Consider the following 26,677-nt stretch of genomic DNA (forward strand, 5'->3'; position numbering starts at 1 on the left):
TCTAGTGGTCGTACTTGGTTATAGCAAAAACAACCTTTTATTGATTACATCAAATACAGAACGGAACTTTGACAAGTTTAATCGAGGAGAATAATCAAACAAACCAAACAAAAGCAGAATCAACAGTATCCATTAGGAGCCATGAAGGAGCAGTGTGTGTGTGGGGGGGGCCAAACCATCCTGAACAGAGGTCAGTCAGCCCTCCGGGTTTTGAGCAGCCCCTCTGCTGTGAGGGAGAGCCCCCCAGGACTAAAGAGAAGGCCCAGCGTTTAGGAGCCCTCTGCTGTGAGGGAGAGCCCCCCAGGACTAAAGTGAAGGCCCAGCGTTTAGGAGCCCTCTGCTGTGAGGGAGGGCCCCCCAGGACTAAAGAGAAGGCCCAGCGTTTAGGAGCCCTCTGCTGTGAGGGAGAGCCCCCCAGGACTAAAGAGAAGGCTCAGCGTTTAGGACCCTCTCAGGGGTGAGGATCAGGTGAGCGGTGAGAATGAGGGCGCGGCCCGCTGCTCTGGGCTATCGTTTATCTACTGGACATGACTGCAGTGTGGAGGTCCGGCCAGCAAGGGCAGCACTGAGGAGGCCTCAGTCCTTTGTTCGGGGAGAATGGCAGAACGTCTCACTGGTGTCCCACTGGTGCCTCACTGGTGTCTCACTGGTGTCTCACTGGTGTCTCACTGGTGTCCCCCTGGTGTCTCACTGCATGGTGTCCCACTGGTGTCTTATTGGTGTCCCACTGGTCTCTCAATGGTGTCCCACTGGTGTCTTACTGGTGTTGAATCAATCCTCACTGATGGAGGGGTGACTGGAGACTTTAACTAAAGGGAAGAATGTTGACTTGTTGTTCCCAACAGAACACAAAGAAACAATCTTCCGACATCACTGTTGGGCGCGTCCACCTAGATGTGTGACGGAGAGATGAGCAACGTTTGCTACAGTCCACTGGGTAGGCTGGTAGACTGATCTATCCAGCACACATCTAGGTGGACACGCCCACCTGTGATGTCATAAGGGGCCGATTTCCAAAACGGCTTGTAACGGCTAATCACACCACACCTGGTGGCATGTCGTGGGACCTTTAACTCTCCGCGTTGTCCTCGGCCCAGGATCACCAACCCCGTAGCTGCCTGCCATCCACCCCGTGTGCTCCTCTGCCTGCCCAGCTGCCTGGAATCCACCCTTGCCTGTCCATCTCCTGTTGTTGTTCCCTGCCTCCTGCAGGTCGTCCTGTCCACCAACATGGCAGAGACCAGCATCACCCTCAACGACGCGGTGTACGTCATCGACTCCTGCAAGTAAGAAACCCGGTCATGTTTCTGAATGTGTCTTTGTATTGACTGTGTATATATTTTGGGTTTTGACCCAGTGTCTGAACACAGGCCACCTATATAAGGTGGCCTGTGTTCTATTATGTGCCTTTGGTTGCACCATGTACAGCACTTTGGCCAATGAAAACAGTTTTTAAATGTGCCTTATGAATGGATTTTACTTACTTACTTACTGTGGGGATTGTTGATGTTTCCTTGGGGTTGGTCCACCAGAAGTGGACGCTGTGGACAGCAACGACGAGCTGCCCTCTCTGGGACGCCCCGTGGCCCAGCGTGGAGCCCCGCCTGGGCGAGATGATGGTCATGGGAGGCATCTTCAAGGGAGCGTCCTGCTCCCACCATAACCGCTCGTTTACATATCATAGAGGAGGGGGAGGGGAAGAGGAGGAGGGGGAGAAGGAGGTGAAGAAGGAGGAGGAGGCGGTGGAGGTGGTGGTGGAGGAGGAAGAGGGGGAGGGGGGAGGGAATGATGATCATGGGAGGCCTCTTCAAGTGGGTGTCCTGGTCCCCACCACCAGCGCTCACTCCCATCTATTCTGTATCTCTGTTTGAACACTGCGTCCAGAAGCCAAACTCATTTGAGTTACTAGTGCTTGTATTGAAGTTACTCGTCGCTTTTCCAACAGTTACCTGTTAGTATTTTAATCAGTGACTTTATATTGTTGATCCTTGCTTCGTTAGATGAGTACTAGGCCCTGTCCCATTCCTCTCCCCTTAACGAGAACACTTCCCTCCACAATAAAGAGTGAAGTGATAGTGAAGATCGTTCCCTATGAAATGTGACACCACTATAATTAATATTATGCAAATTAGCGTAGTGAACGTGCTCCCCTACGTCACGCGCAGCACCGACGTGTCTACACTACAGGAAGGAGCCTACTACTATTTTCGTTCACGTTTGAAAATGTCACCCTTGTGTCGAAAATAAGACAACCTACACATTCAGCTCGTACAGTTAAATCCAGACTACGGATAAATAATTTAACATAATGTATAACTGTTTGAGAAACATGGAAAAATAGCCGCTTGCTGAGTTCTCAACGTGTCCTGGGTCATACGTGATACTCCCTTGGCTGTAAGTGAGGTACCGAGCTGGCGAGCTGCCAAGGGACTTTAAGGGGAAATAGGCCCTCTCTCTTGCCCCTAAGTATTGGATCACCCTGCCCCTCCGAGGGAACGCACAACTTCTAGGGCTAGGGCTCAAATCTAGGGCTAGGGGGGATAATAGGATGGGGCCCTAGTTACTATTGCAGCCCTTCTAGGCGCTATAAATGTTATACGATGTGGTTTGAATTAAACATCACATGACCAAACCAGCAATTTTAGAAATCAACTCTATTCTAGTCTTCACTTCGTGTGTGTGTGTGTGTGTGTGTGTGTGTGTGTGTGTGTGTGTGTGTGTGTGTGTGTGTGTGTGTGTGTGTGTGTGTGAGCAGAAGCGCCTCAAAACGTCCACCCTGAGGATGACCCAGGAGGCCAAGGTCCAGCTGGAGGACATCCTCACCATCTCTGGCTTCCCTGAAGGTGATTGGTTCATATCCCCCCTTGCCCCGCCCACCGCAGTCTCTTCTAGGGTCTGGAATCAGCCGGAACGATGCGATATGAAAAGCCGTTGTGTGAATACTGAGATTCTGTAAATATTGTGGTACGGTATTTCGATCTTTTTGGAAGGTTTACGTTGTGGTTTCTGTTCTACAGGTCCTCAATGCAAATGGACGATTGTCGAGCACGCATAACACTAAGAGATACTTGATTGAGCAATGTTGTCAGAGAGACACAAATCAGTACTTTCCTATAGAGCTCTCTATAGGAAAGTACTGATTTGGGTCAATCTGACAACGTTGCTCAATCAAGTATCGCTTAATCAAAGAGTCCCGATTCTCCCATGAATGGATTCCTATTCCCCCAGCCCCTGCTTGCTCTGCCCCGAGTCAAATCCCTGCATGCAGACATCGTAGCTCTGTTGCTTTTCTTGCATTTCATCGACATTTGGCCTCTGGATGGAGTTTTAGTCTTCAGAGAGTCGGTCTGAAATGTTGGTAATCGGTCATCGTATGACGTGTGTCTAACCTGAGAACCATGTGTGTGTTTAACAGAGGGTCTGATGAGCCGGGTGTTGAACGCGGAGGGGGCAGACAACGGTCTGGATGTGGTGGTCAGCCTGTTGACCTTTGGGCTCCTACCCCAACGGGTGCGTCTACATGGAGAAGTGGGGGATCCTGACCCCGGAATGAGGCGACGCCCTCATCCACAAGACCTCCGTCGACTGTCCTTCAGCAGCCAGGACATGACCTTCCCCTCGCCCTGCTTCGACTTCGGGGAGAAGGTCAGCAGATATATGCGTTCTCAAAATGACAAAATATCTGTATTGTATATCAACAGAAGAAATTGTATCAAAATTGAAGAGATCGATAATCTGGGAAACAACAAAAATCACAGCACCTTATCGGTCCCAAAATTGATCAATAAAAATATGAAAATGGTTTGATTTTGATTGACAAGGTGTGTGTGTGTGTGTGTGTGTGTGTGTGTGTGTGTGTGTGTGTGTGTGTGTGCGGTACTACCTGGAGGACTGCATCCAGCTGACCCACTTCGTCCCGCCGTCCAATGACAGCAAGGATAAGGAGGGAGGAGATGAGGACGTAAGGAAACCTTTGCACCATGTAACGTGAAATACCCTCTAAGGGCCTGATGCATTACCACAGGCCTGCTGTCTCTGAACCAATCAGAGACAGCAGAGTTCGCCAGATAGGCTAGGCTCTGGCAAGCTTAGCCTGTCTGTTTAGCCTGTCTGTTTAGCCTGTCTGTTTAGCCACCTTTTTACCTACTTTTTGTTTTTGTATATGCGTGTGTGGTTAAAAAAGTCAGACTCCACTGTTGTGTGTGTGGTAATATCCTCCCTCCACACTGATGAAGGGGTGAATGGAGACTCCACTGTTGTGTTGGAGGTAACGTCTCCAGAAGACTTGGAGGATTTAAACTGACCTAACGGGAAGAATCCTCTGAACACACGAGAACGTTCAGTTGATCGACTGAGTTGTTTATTAACATTATGCTTTATGAACAATTACAAATCCTAAACAGGTATCTTTAATCATTGAACATGTTGACTTGTTGTTCCCAACAGAACACAAAGAAACTATCTTCCGTTTAAAGTAATTTACAACATCGTTACCCTTTCCCATAGAACCCTTATCATCATTCATGATCATGTTGTTAAATCTGCTTTAAATCACGTTCCATGTCAGGCATGGCAAAATATAAACTGATTTTGTATTCCTTTAAAACAATGTTGAAAATATATAAAATATTGTAGTAAAATAGCGTACCATCAATCAACAATTAAAACACATTTTACATCAGAAAGTAAATCTTTGTTCAACCTGCTTAACCCAAAGGAAGATTTTTCTTTCATGGTTTATACTGAACCTTTCAGAAGCCCAATAAAATGCAGCATTTGGAGTTCAGTGGAGCATTTAAATCAATCACAAAGTGTTGTACTTCCACTGAACGGGATGACCCCTCAGAGCACCAACAGCTGCTGCTCAACAACCCGATGCACTACAGGTACGTCCATGGGTCCACAGGTATTCAAACGTCCCCCTAACAGCTGGTCCTCAACAACGTCAGGACTGTGAGGACCCCCCAGACCCAAGCGGCCCCCTCTAATCTGACGCTCAGCAGCCCAGCTGAACACAGAGAGGGCTGAGAGATGAACCACGAGAGACACTGATGTTACCTGCTGCTTACCCCCGGAACACAGACCTGCTGTGGGTTTAGATCCATGAATGTGTGTGTGTGTGAGTGCATGTCTGTGTAAATAAGTCTGTGTACGTGTACGTGCGCGTGCGTGCGTGCGTGCGTGCGTGCGTGCGTGCGTGCGTGCGTGTGTGCGTGCGTGCGTGCGTGCGTGCGTGTGTGTGTGAGATTAAGTCTGTATACGTTTGTGTGTGTGTGTTTATAGAGTGCGATATGTTTGTTTGTGTGTATGTGTGTGTGTTTATAGAGTCATGAACGATGTGTTTGTTTGTGTGTACGTGTGTGTGTGTTAATTTCTATGTACATATGTTTGTTGGTTTGGGTGTGTTTATGACTGTCTACATGTGTGTGCTTTTCCATGGGTCTGTGTGTGTGTTTGTGTATCTACAATGGACACTCACAGAGACACTGAGGAACCACTCTTACGTAACATAAACCCAGGGAGGAGGACCTCCTGGGTGAAGGTGGCCTGGAAGGTGTGGAGGAGTGTCAGTGTGTCTGAGGACCCTCCTCCTCCTGGGGACACTCTGTAGAAGGACAGAGAGCCAGCAGGCCGGTCCAGATACACTCCTACTCTGTTAGAGTGAGGGGGGGGACGTATATCTGTTGAACTACCGTTGTGACGGACAATGTAGACAGCAGCATTTGTGATGACGTCGTCATCACAAACAAGACTCCAGGACTTGTTGTTCAATCCAAGCATGCTGTCATTAGCCCCTCCACTCCTTGTCATTCCTCTGTATGCCACTCCTATATGAACCCGTCCTCCCCACTCTACCTCCCAGTAGCAGCGGCCAGGCAGACCCTCTCTACACAACACCTGGTGCCAGGTCTCAAACCTCTCTGGGTGATCCGGATACGACTGGTCCTCTTCAACCCGCGTCACCTTCCTGCTGTCCTCAGACAGAGAGAGTCGTCTGTGGGCCGTGTTGGGGTCCAGTGTGAGTTCACAGGCATCTGACGGGAGAAACATGATTAGGCTGCTAAACCAATATTTTTAATTATAATTATCATCATCATCATCGTCATCATTATTAAATAAACAGCATCACCAGCTCTAATTGAAATCTAAGATGAAACACATGCATCATTCAAAACATGTTAATATGATTATGTGCTACAGATAATGTAATGTAACAAAATTATAATTATTATGATAGTGACAAGATGATAGTATGATTTAATAGTTTTTGAATATAAAATAGACATGTAATTATAACAGTATCCTGATTATTATGTTGTTAAGTCCAATGTTGTAAAATCATCACTCATGATATAATCACAGCAATTATGTTTATATATGTAAGATACATGATTTCAGTCATCAGCTTCATTCCCAGATATCTGAATGAACAGACGTCACCTCCTGCTGTGTGGATGGACTTTCCAGCTCAATCGTCAGTGTGCGTTGTGATGAATCAAACAGACACTTACACTTTTCTAGAGCTGGTTTCACCCTCCACACTCCACTGTGCTCCACACTGGCGGGGGAAACAAAGTGAGAGCAGCATTTTGAAACATTCACCTTCATCATCTGCCGTCTCATCACTTTCTACACAACATAAGTTACAGCTGCCTTTTCAAACAACTTCATCTAGCAGAGGGTTGAATCCTTGTAGGAGGCATTTTCTCTGAATGGTGAGCTTTCCTCGCCATACCTGAGAGTGTCCAGTCTCCAGCGTGGATCCTCCAGTCCAGCAGAGAGCAGCGCAGCTCCTGAGTCTTCTGGGTGATTGTAGCTCAGGTCAAGCTCTCTCAGATGGGAAGGGTTGGAGCTCAGAGCGGAGGCCAGAGAAGCACAGCCTTCCTGTGTGACCAGGCAGCCAGACAACCTACACACACACACACACACACACACACACACACACACACACACACACACACACACACACCTTTATTTATTATATCTGGATGAGAATAGTTCTTACTGAAGAAAACAGGTTAATAAAGTATTAATTCCATATGAAGAACAACCAAAAGCTTTATGATTTATTTTAGATCACAGCCCGTCTAGAGCCTCATCACCATGTCTACACTAATGGCAACTCCTCAGAGTTACATAACATATAACACATAACATCCATAACATACAGACAGCAACCCCTAACCCTAACCCTCCCATGAGCTGGCCAGAGTTACATCACATATAACATACATAACATGCTAGCAGTTATCAGGATAGCAACCCCTCACCCTCACATCAGCTGGCCAGTGTTGTCAGCTAGAATAACCTGATAACTCATAACACACAGCTAACAAGCAGCTAACAAGACAGCAAAAATAATAAACTCTGCATCAAACTAACACATTTTATTTATGTTCCTAAAATCCTCGTCCTCTAAAGTTATTTTCCTCCTCTGGCCTCTCATCCTCCCATCTGTGGTCCACTGACACGGTGACCCCAGCCTACAAATGAATAATGATGCTGAATCTGTCGGGGATCTTAAGCCCAGTTCAGACCAAAGATTTGCCTCGCAACGACTTGCAACGAGACTGTTTTGGAACTTCGCAGGGGAAAAGTTGCAGCAGTGTGAACTGGTCGTTGCAGCGCGGCTGATGCCGTTGCAAGGAGTCGCCACAGATTGAACATGTCAAATCGCCAGGTCCAGTTTTAGAACACAATGACGTACCTATTTCTCTTCAGCCAATCAGGACTAGGGCTAGGTATCGTTTGGGTTTTATCCGATACCGGTGCCTACTCTGTACTTTTCAAACGGTTCCGGTGCTAAAACGGTTCTCGAACCGGTACTTAAAAAAACGAAACCGCACACACTTGCATACATGCACGACTTGTTATGAGTTTCACATTAAGCAGAAAGTCAGCGGACACTGAGTTGAATGGCAACGGTGTTTGCCAGCCTACTTGATATGCAAGATTTACGGTTGGCATTAAATTACTCGATTTACCCGAAGAGGCTGCTGTGAGTGCTGTGACTGATAAATATATTTTTAAAAAATAATTACAAATAATATTAATTACTCGCTGAAAGCAAGCAGGCACGCATCATAGCGCAACATTACTGCCAAAGTCATATTAAGTAGTATAACTCAGGTGCGCAAGGCAGCCACAGGAGACGCCAACATTGTTTTCAACCGCTCGGTACCGCGCTGTATTAATTCCCAAGTTTTGAAAAGAAAAAGTATTTGAAGCGAATAACGACTCGGTTTTTGATTTGTTTATTTGGTTTTGAACAAAAAGTTTTGGATGCATGCATCGACTTTGAGTTTGTTTGTTTGTTACTTTAAAATTACATTCTCTCGCAACACACACACACACACACACGTTCATTCACGTTCACCCACTACAACCTACCGAATCAAAACAACATCAAGTAAGCGATGCCACAGCTCAGAGAAGTCCGTCCCGAGTCTCGAGGCGCCCATAGGCTTTATGGTTTATATGTTTGAAAGCCGTGACACACTCTTTTACCAGTTGGCCTGAAATACCACGCCTTGCAGTCATGGTCCTGGACCTATAAAGAAAGTCGTAGTCGTACCATGCGTGTTTACCGCAACATTGAAAAGGGTCCCGTCTGAAACAGTGTCGCGCAGCGCTGCGTTCCAACCTTTGTGTAATCAAATACACCGGTATGGCGGTCTATAAAAAAATCATATCCTAACGAAAATACACACCGTTATTCAGTGAGAACCGGTATAGCGCCCAGCACTAACGCAAGTTGACGCCGCAACACCATGGGGGCGGGGCAGGGGACGTTAAAAAACGCCAGGCACTGTAATGAGGAACCGAAATGTGCGTGTGTTATGAGTGGCGGGGCATGCACTCATTTAACATGCCCTGGGAATGCATAAATATGCTATGAAACTTAAAACTGGATCATATTTTCATTAGAGTTGGATTTAAACTCAATGCAGGACCACTATTGGAGTGGAATGGACGAGGAATGGACATTGGAACGAAATTAATTGTTTGGAGTGCTGCGGCAGAACGAATCAAGGAATGGGCGCAGTATCGGCCCAAAAGCAACAGGCCTACAACGCGCTTTACAAAGTAGAAAGGTGAGAATATAGCCTAGTCCCCCCCCTTTACACACAAATTCTCAAAGGGGATCAATAAAAATAATCCAACAGTTTTTGCAGATAGAAATCTCTCTACAAAGATTGGCGTAGGCACCCTGTTTCTGCCGCTGAAGTATGCGTTGCGGCTCCATATTCTCGGCTTTCTAACTCGCCGTCTTCTCCTTTTCAGGCTTTTTTTTTACACTGCCAAGCCGGTTTGGTCGCGGCTTGGTACACCCGGTGATTTCACCGTCTTCCCTCAAGTTTTCTGTGTAAAACCGAGGGGGTCAAATCCCCCGCTCTTCACGGCGCGGGCTTCCATGATTCACTGGAGAAGGCGGGTTGCGCACAGGGTCTAGACCTCTTTAGAATAATTTGCATACTCTCGAATGTTTTTATTTTTTTATGAATGAAGACACCCGCATGCAAGAATGAGTTCACGTCTGAGTGTAGGCTACAAACGCGATTAACTATTTAGTGGAAAAAAAACGGCAACATATTCTTTAATTTCCTGACCACTTGTTTTTTTATCCCAACAAAAGCCTCCCAAGGACAGTTCCTCTGTGTCTCTCTCATAGATTGCACCATCTTTAAACTTCTTTGTTTAATGCGTTAACATGATCAGCAGCTTGCGTGTCACTTCCTCTCCAGTTAGAACTGCTCATGATGATATCGCTGCGTTGTCTCTGTGGAGACAGCGCAGCAACACCTCTACCCAAGCCCCCACCCCTCCCCGGAACCGCGGAGCCGTCTCATTTACATCAGAATGAAACCCAATAAACCGCCAATGTGTGTGTAGGGTCCGGGAGGGAAAATTGGGGTGCTAGCTCAAGCAACCTAATCGCAAACCTAAGTAAGGCTACTTTTTAGCGTGATGCTGATGCTGTTGCGGCTCTCAGCTGTGCCAGAGCGTTCACAGTTGCTAGGGAAACCACCTGACGTCGCCGCCCGGTACAGCAGTTTGAACCACCAAGTTTTTAGCACGTCGCAACCCGCCTCGCCTGTTCTTTTAGATCACAGCCCACCTAGTCCTGGATCATCCCTTACTATTAAACAAACCCAAAGACACATTTAACCCTAACCCTGACCTGAGAGTTTCCAGTGTACAGTGTGGACTCCCCAGTCCAGCAGAGAGCAGCTTCACTCCTGAATCCTGCAGATCATTGGTACTCAGGTCCAGCTCTCTCAGACTAGAGGAGTTGGAGCTGAGAACTGAGGCCAGAGCTTCACAGCATCTCTCTGACAGATGACAGACATTCAGCCTTCACACACAAAATAAAAAGACCACGTTACTGTGTTTATGTCTTTAACATTTTCCATAATTGAAAAAGAAGTTATGCCAACATATATTTTTTTTATATTCTAATAATAAGCTTTAAAAAAAAGCCTGAAAAAAAATAGTAAACTGTACTTATATAACATTCAACTTATACTGTCATGGCAACAACAATATAAATATGTTGAGTTATTCTTGTACAAAAATATTATTTAGGGGTGTGAATTTTGACTTTATCGGCTTAAATCTCTACATTAAATGTCTTTATTGAAGTTTTTTTGTTACTTTTTTGTTATAAAGATTCTTGTGCTGTAAAGGTTTGCACATTGAGTAAAACTGACCTGAGAGTTTCCAGTGTACAGTGTGGACTCCCCAGTCCAGCAGAGAGCAACTTCACTCCTGAATCCTGCAGATCATTGGTACTCAGGTCCAGCTCTCTCAGACGAGAAGAGTTGGAGATGAGAACTGAGGCCAGAGCTTCACAGCATCGCTCTGACAGATGACAGCTATTCAGCCTGCACACAGAATAAACAGAACATGTTAGGAACCCTGATTTAATGTTTTATACGACTTTTTTGATAGTTAGCTATCAGAAACTTTTCTTTTCTGATAGTTATATAAAAATGATGATACATTATTCTTCTGTAAATTATATTGTGGTGGTCACGGCCGTGGTCACCGTGTCCGGGTGCCGCAAAGGATCCTGGGAGGCTCGGAGGGAAGCGGCACCGCCACCAAGAGTGTCGTGTGTGTGAGTGTGAGTGTGAGTGTCTGTGTGTGTAAAAAAAAAGGCAACTCTCTGGGTCTTGCGTGTATTGTGTAACTGCTTTAATCCTGGGCCCCGTTTCCCGATAACGATGGATCCAAGCTCGTACGATCATTCTCACGAAGGATCTTGCGAACCTTCGTAAATTTCTTTGGAGCGTTTCCTGAAACTCCTCTTAACATGAACGCGCATGCTCTGCTCTAACAACGTTTGTAGGCTTGTAACTGTCCACTGACACGGTGCTGAAATGGGCTCTGTAGGATGGGGAGACGCAGGAATGTCGCAGGAAAATAGGGTTCAAATATATCCCCATCAAGGCTAACAACAGAGTATCCTAAGAAAAGAATAGACTACAATAATATGAATGCTGAAGATATTAAAACACAAATGATTAGGCCTGGGCTGACATATGCTTTGTCAGTCCTAATCTTGAACGCACTGTGTGTGTATTTTTTCGAGGCATTTTCCCCCCTGAAACAATTCCATGTTACAAAAATCTAAAACAGCTTGTGTGACAAGTACATTTATCTTAATGTGCTGATTTCTGAAACATGCTTTGCTCAGCAAAGAGAGCAGACTTTATCTGATTCCTTATAAGGTTTCATTGATGGCTCGCACTCTCTAGTCTAGAATCTTTGGTGTGAACATTAAAAATGCAACGTTCCATACATTCATTATCATTCAAAGGTAGAGGCTGGGCATTGACACACGGCTATTGCTGACCCGATTAGAAGAGCTTGGTCTAGATCCTGCCCATATTGTTGGGCAGGATGATGTATAGGCCTTTTTACACTGCCAAGCCGGTTCGGTCGCAGCTTGGCATGCCCGGCGATTTCACCGTCTTATCTCAAGTTTCCTGTGTAAAACCGAAGGGGGTCAAATCCCCCGTTCGTCACGGCGCGGGCTTTCTTGGTTCACTGGAGAAGGCGGGGCTGCACACAGAGTTTCGAACTCTGTAGAATAATTTGCATACTCCCGAACTCTGGAAAGCACGCGGGGTTCAGGCACGCATCGCAGCACAGTTTCCCGCAGCAGTCTATGTTCACTGCAGAAACCACGCTCTCGATTGTGCACTCCACTAAGGTTACTGTTTAGACACGGTCCAATTAATTATGAACTTCAACACAGCCTCACCGAAGCACCTACAGTGCTTTATGGCAAACAATCGCAACAAAAAACGCCTGCAGAAATTCTCAGACACCCGCTGGTCTCAGCATGATTCATGTACAGCAGGGGCGAGTTTAGGTTCTGACTTTTGGGGGGGCTCAACCCCAGGATGCCACAGGGGTATATGAAGTATATAAAGTCCTGTCCAAGATTTTTCTTTTTTCACGACCTTTATTTTCTTATGCCGCGTTTCCACTGCAGGGAGCAGTACGGTTCGGTTCGCCTCAGTACGATAGGGAGGGGGCGGTATAGCCCAGCTCAGTTCCGAGGTCGCGTTTCCACCGCCGACAGTAGCCTTTATGGTAGGCCGGATGTCGATCGCCGCGGCAGCTACGTAAACATCGTGAAATCATAGCAGCGCGACACAGCCATTCGACCAGAAACCTCACTGCTCCATCAAGCTCCCTCTGCACGTCTTCCTCCCCAAGAATGCAGAGGAACGTCTCCACCTCCTTGTTCGCCCAAGCAAGCGTTTTACACGACATGTTCATTGTAAAGAATAATACCTTGAGGCAACTGTTTGTTTGTTTTTATCCCCACGTCGCCCGGAAGTGACGATTCTGTCGACCAATCAACGGAGGGGGTGTGTAGCTCGAATTTTCCGGCACCCTTTCAGGTGTCTCAGTACCCCAACGGAGGAGTACTGAAGACGAGGGCAAAACGAGTACGGCTCAGTCCGGTCACGCCCACTTTTGGCGATGGAAACGCAATCTGTACCGCACCTTTGCGAACCGAACCGTACCGCACCCTGCAGTGGAAACGCGCCATTAGTTACTAGGGCTGGCCCGAATGTCATTTTTCAGGCTTCGAATACTCGTTGGTTTTTCCGAGCGAATATTCAAATACTCGTTCCAGAAAAAAACACCATCAAAAACAACATTAATAATCCCTATATACTCCCTGGAACCGATTTTGACAGTATCTGCATATTTTGTTGAAGATTTAATAGCTTTTGAACGTTAATTAGTAGGCCTAAGTAGGTTGAAGTTCCTTAGTTTTCCCCCGTGAAAGCGAACAGCTGTTGCGCCGTTCCAAATCAGCTTTTCTCTGCCATCCCAGCCCTTACGGGAGCTTTTCAATTCATCCTGGAACGTGCATCTTTTCAGGGAATTTGTACAATAAATCCATAACAAATACCGAATATTAATTGTCTTATGTGTCCATATTACATCCATTATATTGACCGGGTATTCCCAAGATGCTCACGCTCTGCAGCAAGCCAATCACAGTTGATTGGTGCGGCGCTGTACAGCGAACGTAAACAAACAACTAAGCTAAGGTTTTAAGTATTACTTTTCCTCCAGAGATCCCGCTAATGTTGTGTTATAAAGTAAAGGGAAACAAGATATCTATTCTTCCTCCACCTCTCTCGCTTCTCTGCTCGGTGTCGCTGACGCTTATAGTTTGCCTCCCTTGCTCTGGTAACGTAACGTACGTGAAAAAAATAAATCAACGAAGCTCCGAATACTGATTTAAGCTTTGAATAATAATTTTCCGAACGAGTATTCGAATATTTGAATGATTCGGGCCAGCCCTATTAGTTACTATGCTGTTGTATGTCTAAGCCGATAGCTGGCAGTGTCATCTAAATAATGCAGTTCTGAACCACTAAAGTGATGAAATGAAAAAAGTTTGGATGAAGGAATAATCAATGGATGTGAACTGGGTATATTAAATTTAATTTGTGTAAGTTTCACTCAAAAATGACCATATTTTCCTGAATATGTTATTGAAACACATTGGTGCAACATGTACTAGATTAATAATATGAGAAACATACCACTATTTCGGGAGCACTAAATGATGTCGCCTCACTTTCATGGACCCATAAAATTTTATAAATTGTATCAACATACATTTTTATAAAACTTCTGATGCAAAAAAATCAACATGTACAACATGTACTAGTCGAATACTATGAGAAACAGACCACTATTTCGGGAGCACTAAACTATTTTGTCTCACCTTCAGGGACCCATACATTTTTAGAAAAATTCTGATGCCAAAAAATCTTGTTGTTCTGATGCAAAAAAAAAGGGTGCAATTTTTCAGTTTAAAAATAACCGCTGGCATTATTTTATCAGCTGAGGGCGTTTTCATTGCCATAACAACGTGAGCTAATCAACAAGTAGCCTACATGTTCTAGACCAGTGGTTCTCAATTATTTTTCTTTCATTCCCCCCCTATCACGCCCTCCCTGAATTGAAATAGCCTACTATTGAGAGCCTGCTCAAATGTATTTATTTAGATTAATAAAATTAGCGGAGATAACATCTGCAACAACTTAAAACTATTTCCAACTTCAGTTTATTAACTCAATTTGTAACATTTAAACAAGACTGCTAAGTCTGTGTGGATCTCGAATCAGAGAAACAAGAGGAAATGATTCACTGGGGTTTGCATTTAATTTAGTGGTGGGCCGTTATCGGCGTTAACGGCTGCGTTAACGCAAAACTTTTATCGCGCGATAAAAAAATATCACCTATTTTCAAACACTTCCTTGTTCAGACTCATCACGTGACTGAACTAACCAATCAGAAGCTAGAATTCAGACTGAGGTCAACGTGAGGGAATCGGAGAGGCAGATTCAACAGAATATCCTGACTGTGTTAAATATATAAACATGTAAATATGTAAGTAATAATTGTGTAACATAAATATGTAAATGATTAACTGACTAAACCTTGTAAGTACATTTCTAGCTAATTAACTCCAATATAAATTATATTACTTTATTCTACAATTTTCAAATATTTAACTTCTAAACTTTACATTATTATGGATTATTACACGGCTCTTCTCAATGCTGTAGCATCTCCATTCACTTGCATGGGCCTTCCCGACGTTCAGCTGTCAATTATTTTTATTTATGCTCGGTACACTTGCATGGGCACTTCACAACTTCCGGCGGTGAATTATATTTGAAGATTCACCGTTGCCAAGTATAATTGACAGCTGTCAAGGTACACGAAAGGATTTTTTGCCGTTTGCCATTTTAATCTAGATTAATTCCAAAATTACTCTAGATTACAAAAAAATTATCTATGCCCACCACTAATTTAATGAAAGTATTTTTAAACAGTAAACATTGGTCACTTGTCAGCTTCATCAGCTTGTTCCATTTCCAAAAAAATAATATATGTTCATCTTTCAAGCATGAATAACGACACCAAGTCCCTCTGTCATGACTTTGTAAGATCAAACTTCTTGTAAAACTTCTGACCCTTGGTATTATGTTTATTTAAAATAAAATAAAATAAGTAACTTATTAAAATAAATAAATAAATACATAAGACACTAAGTCCCCTCTGCCGCTCACGCCCCCCCTGACACCTTTAATCAGCTGAGGGCGTTTGCCTGAGTCTAGAGAGTATTAGAACATGTTGTACTTGTTGATAAGCTCACGTTGTTATGGCAATGAATACGCCCTCAGCTGATAAACTAATGCCAGCGTTTTTTTTCAACTGAAAATTAGCCCCCATGTCAACTTTTTCTGCTCCTTGCTCCTTATCATGCTTATCATGCTACGCAGCATTACAAGGCTCTGCCGACTAAAACATGAAGCAATTCAAGAAGAGGCATAGATAGAATCGCCTTGTGGTCAACTGTCATTTAATACATCTGACAGATTATGTCAAGGTTTTAAAATTATTAGTATTATTATTACCAGGTCATGTTATAACACAGCTGGAAATCGTGGATAAAGACTAGCTAGCCTCTTTGACAGACAAAACAGCAGAAACTATGTTAGGTGCGCTCGTGCAGCATTTTTGGTTTTGTCAAACAGGAGACGCCCACCCACCAATCAGAGGTTAGAGATTCCTGCAGGAAGGTTGCGCTCGATTTCACTAGCCCATTTGAGCCTGTTCATTACAGCATCCATCCTCTCATTGCTTGTGTAAAAAAAAACTGTAGAATATTAGATTTGAGGACGAAACGATAGGGTGGGCTAAGGCAAGTTTTGGGTGGGCTTGAGCCCACCCAAAAAAGGTCTAGCTTCGCCACTGATATACAGTATGTCTTCTGTCATTAATCAATACGAGGACCAACCACGATGGTTGAATTAAAATCAGAGGGAGACAGCAAGTGCAACTCGAAAGCGACCTCCCACACAAGACCAATGGAATCATTTGATTTTATTATATGCCTTGAGGGTTGCCTTGGGACGTGGCGTTTGATCGGTACATTTCGGCTGCCTATTTATTTTTGGAATTTTAAATTGTTGCAATAAATTATGTTGTTGTTGACTCTGTCTCTGTCTTTGCTTTTTAAATCCTACAGTAGTCTATGAGTAATATATTGGCGGTAACCACTGTTTTGGGGGTATTGCGAAATGGTGCCAGCTGGACATGCCGTGGTATTGGATGTGTTTTAATAAAACACATCCAATACCACTGAATGTCCAGCAGGTGACACCACTGAGGCTAAAGTAACGATAGTGCTCTTAGCACCCTACGAGTACCCCTGGAGCCCTCGTTAGCTACGAGTGTTTTCCTGACGTTCGTTACGCAACGATGCTTTCGGGAAACGGTGTGAAAACTGTACGATGCTCGTACATCGAACTCACGAACCACTTAAGGCCTGATTCCACCGGACGCGTTACGGCAGCGTTACGGCTGAGGCACGTCTTGGCCGCGGTGACCGCAGCAGATAGGTTCCACTCTAATCAATGAGACTATTTCCACCGGGCGCGGCTGCGGAACGTCTCAGCAGCGTCCCAGGAGCGGCTCGCCGTGCCGCAGCGCTATCATTCCGTAGCATTTCTATTTTTGCCGCAAGCCGTTGCTGAACCGCGTCAATTTCGAAATGGCAGATCGAGCAGGGCAGGAAGTGAAAAAGTAAAAGCCATAGAGCATCCGGTACATTTTCCAAATAAAACACAATACTCAGCTCATGTAGCCTATCACAACTTCACATCAACATTATTACGTCATGACCGGTGGCACCAGGTCAGCAGTCAATCAATCAAAGGGTCTCAGAGGGTCGGCAACATGGACGACGAGAGACTCATTGTCGAAGTTCAGCAACATGAAGTAATTTATGTACCTAATCATCCTTTTTATAAAGGCAATGGCCGGAAGGACAAAGCGTGGCATTTAATTGCAGTCGTTTTGGGAGTGGAAGTTGAGTACATTAGGTTTAGGATTATCGCGTGATCTTGTGATCTCGCGCGAATACGGCTGGCTCGCAAGGCAGCGTTGCACTGCCGTAACGCGCCCGGTGGAAATGCAAGCAGGGCAGAGTCGCAGCCGTAACGCGTGCGGTGGAATCCCGTCGTTAGGCTAACGATGCTTCAGGAAACGGGGCCCTGGTCTCCCGTCGGGTCATTCCAGTGCTGCTCGCCACAATATAATAAGTCTACGTAGACCTATAACCTTAGATTGATGCAAATACTGTGACTACATTTGTTTAAAAGGGATATATTACACCACCAAGTGTGAGTGTGATTAGCCATAACAAGCCGTTTTGAAACTGTGCAGCTTCTTACATCACAGGTTGGCGTGTCTAGATGTATGATGGATAGATGGTATAATGTGTCCCCTTTAAACAAAAGAAGTCAAGGTATTTGCATCAATCAAAGGTTATAGGTCTTAGTAGACTAATTATAATGTGGCGAGCAGCACAGGACTGACCCAGGTTTAAAGCAGTTACACAATACACCGCAAGCACGCACGCACGCACGCATGCACGTGTGCTGCTCGCCAAAATATAATTAGTCTACGTAGACCTATAACCTTTGATTGATGCAAATACTGTGACTTAATTTGTTTAACTCCCACTCTCCCGTTAACAGGAGATTGTGGGAGGGAACTATTATTACATTTTGCGTATATAATTGAAAAGATGCAATGGCAACTCTTGGATAACTTTTTTAAACTTTTCATTTTCCCACATAAACAACAAGGTGTAATATGTCCAATGGCACCACCCTGATAAACGTGGTCAGCAAAGGTACTGAGTCATTCGATTATATATTTAGACGGCATTTAGGATTGATCCTCAAACCAGGGGCAAGTAGTCGTTTTTTAAAAGTCTCCTGATACGGAACTGTTTGCACGTTGAGTAAAACTGACCTGAGAGTTTCCAGTGTACAGTGTGGACTCCCCAGTCCAGCAGAGAGCAGCTTCACTCCTGAATCCTTCAGACGATTGGAACTCAGGTCCAGCTCTCTCAGACTAGAGGAGTTGGAGCTGAGAGCTGAGGCCAGAGCTTCACAGCATCCCTCTGACAGATCACAGGAATTCAGCCTGCACACAATAAAAAGAACATGTTAGGAAGTGAGATTAAAAGTGCTTAAAAGATCCAACTAGTTCACAGAAGAAACATGGTGTAGCTAACGAATAGCACAGGGCCGCCATGGGGCCACACTGGAGGGGAGGACGTCCAGTGATACTAGCGCCTCCGCTCTCCTCGCTGCTATCAGGGATCAGGGAAGTGAGCTCAAGGAGATGACTGTGGACATTCAAACATCCTCCAGCAGTCCCCTGATGGCCGTAGGGATCCTGAACTCTGTGTGAACAGAGTCAGACCTAACGAAGCAGAGGGCTGTGGAGCCAAGGAGGGCCTTCAGCGCTCTATCAGTCCCAATGCTTCTGTAAGACTAATGATTCATTAATTCAACCTTTTATTTTGATCAATCATCATAAATGTGCTCAAGCTCATTTACAAAAACCTAAAACACTAAGGGCACTCGCCCTTCCTGACTTCAGACACTTTTACCAGGCTTCAAAATCAAGGACGACTATGAAACCTCTCTGGGGTTTTGCTTCTCTACTAGGGGTGTGACAAGATCTCGTGCCATGAGATCTCGCGAGATTAAACTCAACGATATTACCCGTCGCGTTAAAAATCTGTCTCGCGAGATTTGTGAGCTATCCAAACGTCTATTTGTGGCCTGTAGGGGCAGTAATGCGCCTTTGCTACGTCTAGCCCGCCAGAACCTAACGAAGGAGAAGGAAAAGAAGAAGAGGAGGAGAAGGAGGGGAAGCAGGGGAAGCAGCCATAGGCAGTCAGAATGACGTCGGAAAATACCCGTATTACCGTCGAAGATGCCCCCGCCACTTTTAAATCATTTGTTTGGCAGCATTTTGGGTACCCGGCGGAAATTATGAATGGCAGTAGAGTGACTGATAAGACACGGACAATACCAAGTTGTCAGTGACATACTTGGTCAGACTCTGATGCACTATTTGCACTCTGTATTGATGGAGTAGAACTTTGATTTGGTTTTGCAGATAATATTGTTCGCACTTGAAAAATATATAATTATTTAATTTAATTTATTGTACTTCATAAATTACAATAAATTGTACTACTTTTACTACTTTTAGTACTTTTTTATAAATTTTAGTTTTAGTTTCAATTTAATGCATGTAAAGAGTTATAATAAAACATTTCAAAATGCATGTGCAACTCGGTTAAATAAAAGTCTGTTGTTCCAGTCATATATTCTGTCATTGTAGTTTTCTTAAAATCTCGTCTCGTCTCGTTCTCGCAAACCGAATATCGTGTCTCGTCTTGTCTCGTGAGCTGAGTGTATCGTCACACCCCTATTCTCTACATATTCAAACCTTTGATCTTATTCTGTATTCGTACACATTAAATAGATTCATATTGTTCTGTATTTCTACATATTCAAACATTTTATGTTGCTCTGTATTCCTACATATTCAAATCGTTTTATGATGCTTTGCATTCCTACATATTCAATCGTTTTACATTCTGTATTTCAACAGATTAATTTATGTTGTCAACATATTCAATTAATTTGCTTTTATTTCTACATATTCAATAGTTTTATTTTGTTCCATTTCTATTCAATCGTATTATGTTGCACTGTATTTCTACATAATCAATAGTTGTATTTTGTTCTATTTCTACATATTCAATCTTATTATGTTGCTCTATATTTCTACATTATCAATAGTTTTATATTGTTCTGTATTTACACATATTAAATTGTTTTATGTTGCTCAGTATTTCTGCATTTATTGTTCTGTATTTCTACATCTAAAATTGTTGGACCTTGTTCTGTATTTTATGTCTTCAATTGAAGTTCTGAAGATAAAATATAAATAAAGTATATCTGTAAAAAAATGATGACGTAACAAAGACCTTATACAGTCATGGCAACAAAAAATAAATGGTTGAGTTTCTCCTATGAAAATTATACATTTATGAACTTGAAATGAACTATACATTCATATAGCGCTCTTCAAGTCCCCTTCCATTGACTTCATATAGGGCTTTACAGTGAAGGGGGGACCTCACTAACCACCACGAATGTGTAGCATCCACATGGGTGATGCACGGCAGCCAATCGGCGCCAGAACGCTCACCACACATGAATTGTGAATGTGTGATTGGAATGTTATATTTTACTTTGTTGACCCCATTGTCATGTACATTAACTTTAACACACACACTTACATACACCTATATACATGCTTACACCACCAAGGGACCACAATGGAAATAAGCCCATGTGCTTTTATGTGTTATCCTTTTGACCTGTTCATTTGTATGCTTACGTTTATGCATTTGTCAATAAAGAATTTCAATCATTTCAATCAATCAATTACACACCAGCTTGAGGTGGAGAGTAAGGGAATTAAAGAATCATCCATTTAAACAGGGGGATGAATAGGGGGCCGGATTGAATGAGCCGGGTTGGTCAGTTTTAGCCGGGACCCGGGGAATCCCCTACTCCTTTTGAGATAAGTGCCCTGGGATCTTTAATAACCTCAGTGAGTCAGGACCTCGGTTATACGTCTCCTCTGAAGGACGGCACCTTCCACAGCCCAGTGTCCCCGTCACTGCACTGGGGCATCAGGATTTATGCTCTGGCCAGAGGGAAGAGTGCCCCTTACTGGCCACCCACCGACACCACTTCCAGCAGCAGCTCAGTGTTCCCAGTTGGTCTCCCATCCAGTACTAACCAAGCCCACCTGCTTAGCTTCAGAGGTTCAGCTAAGGCAGGGACTACATTGGTCTGGCTGCTGGTTTAATTAGACCGATAAACTTTAATGGATGCAAATACTGTGACTTAATTTGTTTAACTACCACTGTCCCGTTAACAGGGGATTGTGGGAACGCACTTTTATTATATTTTGTTTTTATAATTGAAAAGTTGCAATGGTAACATTGGGATTACTTTTTCATCTTTTCATTTTCGCATCCCACATAAACAACAAGGTGTAATATGTCCAATGGCACCACTCTAATACATGTGGTCATCAAAGGTACTGAGTTATTATCTGATATAGTTTGACGTCATTTAGGTGTGATTCTCAAACCAGGGGGCAGTAGTTAAAAGTCTTTTGAAACCGAACCTTGTGTTGTAACTGTTTGCACTTAGTAAAACTGACCTGAGAGTTTCCAGTGCACAGTGTGGACTCCCCAGTCCAGCAGAGAGCAGCTTCACTCCTGAATCCTCCAGTTCATTGGAACTCAGGTCGAGCTCTCTCAGACTAGGGGAGTTGGAGCTGAGAACTGAGGCCAGAGCTTTACAGCATCTCTTTGACAGCTTACAGCTGTTCAGCCTTCACACAAAAAAACAGAACATGTTGAGAACCGTGATTAAATGTTTGATAAGACTTTTATGATAGTTGAACAAATGATTATACATTAGATCTTTGAATGGTAGTTACATATTAGGTGTACAATGTTGATGCTAACAAAAATGCTATAACAGAAAACGGTATCATAATATTACTTTTATAGAATTATATATATATTGTGTATCGTAAAACATGTTATAAGAATGTATATATTGTATGTTATTGTAACTTTTGTATTCTAGTATTATACATATTGTATTGTGCGCATTGCAATACATGTTCTGAGTGCACCGTCAGAGATGTTTTTAAATTTACTATAACTTTTATATTGCAGTATTATGTATAGTGCTGTATTGTTAATACATGTTATGAGTGAACCTACAGAGATGTTTTGGAGGCTTTGACCAATGGCAGCAGCCCCAGGAGACCCTCGTCAGAAGCAGAGTATTTCTTCAGGTAAAACACGTCCAGCTGCTCTTCTGATGTCAGTACGATGAAGACCAGAGCTGACCACTGAGCAGAGGAGAGAGATTCAGTGGAGAGACTTCCTGATGACAGGTACTGTTGGATCTCCTCCACTAGAGAACTGTCATTCAGTTCATTCAGACAGTGGAACAGATTGATGCTTCTCTCTTGAGAGAGATCTCCACCTATCTTCTCCTTGATGTAATGGACTATTTGGGTATTGATTTGTGACCTCCTTCCTGTCTGCCCCGATGGAACGTTTTTTGTTAGATTGTCCAGTAATTTACTTCCTCTTGGTCCCAGCAGACCTTGTAGGATCATCTGATTGGTCTCTAGAGAGAGGCCCAGGAAGAAGCGGAGGAACAAGTCCAGGTGTCCGTTCTCACTCTGTAAGGCCTTGTCCACCGCACTCTGGTAGAGGAGGAGTTCAGCATCCCTGGAGGTTGGCTGTTCTTCTGAGAGCAGGTTGACACCAGTGTTGATGTAGGACAGAAAGACATAAAGGGCAGCCAGAAACTCCTGGATGCTCAGATGGATGAAGCAGAACATCCTGTCCTGGTACAGTCCACACTCCTCTTTAAAGATCTGGGTGAACACTCCTGAGTACACTGAGGCTGCTCTGATATCGATGTCACACTCTGCCAAGTCTGCCTCGTAGAAGATCAGCTGGCCTTTCTCCAGCTGGTTAAAAGCCAGTTTCCCCAGAGAAACAATGATCTCCCTGCTCTCCGAACTCCAGTGTGGATCCGTTTCAGCTCTCTCACGATACTTCCTGTCCCCCTGTATGGACTGAACCCTCAGGAAGTGGCTGTACATCTGAGTCACGGTCTTGGGCACCTCTTCTCCTCTCTGGGATGTTTTGAAGAAGTCCACTAGAACTGTAGCAGTGATCCAACAGAAGACTGGGATGTGACACATGATGTGGAGGCTTCGAGATTTCTTGACGTGAGAGATGATTGTGGTGGCCATTGTCCCCTCTCTGAATCTCTTCCTGAAGTACTCCTCCTTCTGTGGGTCTGTGAACCCTCTCACCTCGGTCACCATGTCAACACACTCAGCAGGGATCTGATTGGCTGCGGCAGGGCGTGTGGTTATCCAGATGCGGGCAGAGGGAAGCAGGACTCCCCTGATGATGTTTGTCAGCAGCACATCCACTGAGGTTGGCTCGGTGACATCAGTCCAGATCGGGTTGTTCTGGAAGTCCAGAGGAAGTCGACACTCATCCAGACCATCCAAGATGAAGACTACTTGGTCATGGTCGTATCTGTAGATTCCTGATTCTTTGGTTTCAACAGAAAACCGATGAAGAAGTTCCAGTAAGCTAAACTCTTTCCCTTTCAGTAAATTCAGCTCTCTGAAAGTGAGGAGAAATGCGAAGTCTATGTCTTGGTTGGCTTTGCCTTCTGCCCAGTCCAGAGTGAACTTGTGGGTTAAGAGAGTTTTACCAATGCCGGCCACTCCGGTTGTCATCATTGTTCTGATTGATTTATCTTGTCCAGGTTTAAAGATGTCTTCACATCTGATTGGTGTTTCCTCATTGGCTGTTTTCCTGGATGCCTTTTCAATCAGACTGACCTCGTGTTCCTTGTTGACCTCTCCACTGCCTCTCTCTGTGATGAAGAGCTCTGTGTAGATCTCATTCAGAGGTCTCTGCTCTCCTGCTCTAGCGATTCCCTCAAACACACAGTAGAACTTCTTCTTCAGATGAGCCTTGAGTTCATGTTGCCACTGGACCCCAACAGCTCCTAAATCTCAAACCAGACGAAACATACCATTCATATTTCCAAGCAATATTACTGGTGTAAAGAAAAAAGTATTATGAAATTCTACTTTATATTGATCTTATAACTTTATTAGTAGTGCTGTCGTTGTTGAGTATCAGTGGTATCAGTGACTTGCGAACCTGATATAACAAGATAGTGGCCTCTTTCACTGAATTATTCTGCTGTCGATCTGCAGTTTAATGTTTAAAATTCTTTAAGCTGATACCCCCACAATAACCCTACATATCTGGATCAAACCATTCAACCTGATCCCCCCACAATGAACCTACATATCTGGATCAAACCATTTAACCTATATATGAGTATCTTACCACTCCCCAGCTTGTCGGCCAGTTCCTCCTGGTTCATCTCCATCAGGCAGAGCTTTGTGATGTCTACCACTCCCTCTATGGCGCGCCTCCTCTGCTTCTCGTTCTTACCATCCTCCTCCTCGTCCTCCCTCTGACTCTCTGAGCATTGTGGGTAATCTGGGAAGAGATCCCTCCAGAGCTTCTTCAGCTCCTTGTCTAGAAAAGCGTGTGCGTTCTCCTCAGCCCTCTGGAACAGAACAAACATCAAGGAGAAATTTACTTTGAACTAACTGAGGACATCAGAAGCATCTGTCCTAGATTAACGTCTCCCTGGTCTAAAGAGGGAAAGCTGGAGACTATAAACTCCACAAGAGATGCTTTTATTGCCCATGTAGAGCCAGGGGCACCACTAGAGATTGTGGGCCTTATCAAATAATATATTGGGCCTCCAACCTAGACCACCCACCAGCCTAGAAAATCCATTTGACCACCCATAGATTGATAGACTAGCTCTAGTGTAGCGTACTGCTAATTACCCAACACTTAGCCTGCCGTCATTGACCATTGATGTATGAATGTCAGAGGTACATGAGTAAGGCTGGGACTTACGTCGACGCGAAAAATGCGTGTCGATTCGAAAAACCCAAAACGAAGATGGCGGCGCCGGAGCGTAGTAGCAACGCGGGTGGCTCCTCAGACACTCATAAGTGCAAGGCGCCACGCACTCGTTCCTCTAAAGTATGGGAATTCTTTAATGTAAAAGGAAACGATTCCGTGATATGTCGTCTTTGCAAAATGGAGATGACTTTCCATTCTAGCACCACGGCAATTCACCAGCACCTGAAGAGGCGCCACCCGGGAGCAGCTCCAGATGACCGAGCAACGTAGAATTCTAAGAATGCAATACTTTGCACTTTTATTTCGGAATTTAAAGGCAATAAACATGTATTGCAATGTTAAGGAATTTATGTTTTTTTCATTCAGATATGTAAATTAACATGTATCAATTGCTATTAGTCAATGAATGGGGAGATAATCGATAATCGAATCAAACTGAAAAAAATAATCGTTAGATTAATCGATGCATCGAAATTTTTTAAAAATAATCTTTTATCCCAGCCCTATACATGAGTGGCATCTCTCATTACTGTTGCTGTTCTGGCAAAAGGCTTTCCTCTTGAGAAATTCATGAAATTCAGTGGTGCTTTACATTTTGGTCAATTTGTTCCCAAAGTTTGTCAGATGCCAGTAATGTTACTCTGGCTCTAAACACCTCAGTAAAATGGGACAGAAAAGACACAGACTGTCTTCATACTCTGCTATTACTTTTCACCACTAGGGGTCAGTATTCACAGACATACCCTGGCTGTATAGTTGTTAAGTAGAAGAAAATTTGTGTAGGCCTCAGTAAACAGTTTCCTGGTTCATCCACCTGTCTACCTCATTCATTGATTCATATTCATGAATTTCATGTTTGATGAAGAACTATTTCATTAATATAAGATTATATGATTCACTAGGTAGCTCTGTGATAATGGGCACCACAGGAAGGTGAATAAATAAAAACCTTTCTTTGTATAAACTGGATGACCTTTTCCTCCCTCTCAGGTTTCTGTTTGATACCCCGACTTCTACCTCAACAACGACGTGTCAAACTACTGACAGTTCTGCTTGTAAGTGCAACGAGTGGAAGACTCTGTGCTGAAAACTGGATCCACGCAAGACTGAACCATGCAATAAAGAGAGAGAGGTGAAAAATGTAGACTATACCACCCCCCCCCCCCCCTTAGGTCACCCCTGTCTAGAGCTGAAGTCAAATGTAGTTTTTCATTTACACACCTTGATCAGCTCTGCTTGATGCTGCTGTACAGACTGAGCACTGGTAACCTTTGACCTCTCCTGGGGTCGCCTGTGGAGAGAACGCAAGCACGCGCGCACACACACACACACACACACACACACACACACACACACACACACAACAAACAGTATCTTTTTAATAAAAATATTTCCTGAATTGTAAATATCAGTCATTAAAACTAGTAGTTTGTTGGAAACTCCTACCTCTCCTCTCTGGAGGGGCGTCCATCTTTAAGGTCAGGAGGACGATCTATAGACCAGTCGCTCTTCAAGGTGACACAGCTGGGTCCAGGGGAGTCTGCTCTCTCCCGCTGCTCTGGGCTTCAACACAACACACACACAGCTTTTACTAAGACTGATGATGGAGTCATGAGATATCAGTGCTGTGCTCTGAGAAGGACAACAGTCACAGAC

General features: G+C 44.1%; 2 protein-coding genes across 2 annotated transcripts in view; both read right to left on the reverse strand.

The window, feature by feature from the left end:
- The window catches only part of LOC132452742 (NACHT, LRR and PYD domains-containing protein 12-like), a gene marked incomplete at its 5' end in the record, with an annotated part of 161,259 nt that extends 134,679 nt beyond the window's left edge, over window positions 1–26,580 (reverse strand). The window contains 8 exons of the mRNA XM_060045514.1: window positions 10,184–10,357; window positions 10,713–10,886; window positions 18,379–18,552; window positions 21,673–21,846; window positions 22,247–24,074; window positions 24,425–24,650; window positions 26,243–26,312; window positions 26,468–26,580. Of these exons, the coding sequence (XP_059901497.1) occupies window positions 10,184–10,357; window positions 10,713–10,886; window positions 18,379–18,552; window positions 21,673–21,846; window positions 22,247–24,074; window positions 24,425–24,650; window positions 26,243–26,312; window positions 26,468–26,580 (2,933 nt within the window). The remainder of the gene's footprint in view (window positions 1–10,183; window positions 10,358–10,712; window positions 10,887–18,378; window positions 18,553–21,672; window positions 21,847–22,246; window positions 24,075–24,424; window positions 24,651–26,242; window positions 26,313–26,467) is intronic.
- LOC132452759 (stonustoxin subunit alpha-like) lies at window positions 4,339–6,250 on the reverse strand. The gene has a single exon (XM_060045551.1). The coding sequence runs from the start codon at window positions 6,049–6,051 to the stop codon at window positions 5,476–5,478; it is 576 nt and encodes a 191-aa protein (XP_059901534.1). The 5' UTR covers window positions 6,052–6,250; the 3' UTR covers window positions 4,339–5,475.
- Window positions 26,581–26,677: the final 97 nt, after the last annotated feature.

Source organism: Gadus macrocephalus, chromosome 23 (assembly GCF_031168955.1).
Source record: "Gadus macrocephalus chromosome 23, ASM3116895v1".
In the NCBI taxonomy this organism is placed as follows: Eukaryota; Metazoa; Chordata; class Actinopteri; order Gadiformes; family Gadidae; genus Gadus; species Gadus macrocephalus.

Bases quoted from the DNA above. Each gene is read 5' to 3' on its own strand.
- LOC132452759 (XM_060045551.1), bottom strand. From the start codon at position 6,051: ATGTTTCTCCCGTCAGATGCCTGTGAACTCACACTGGACCCCAACACG.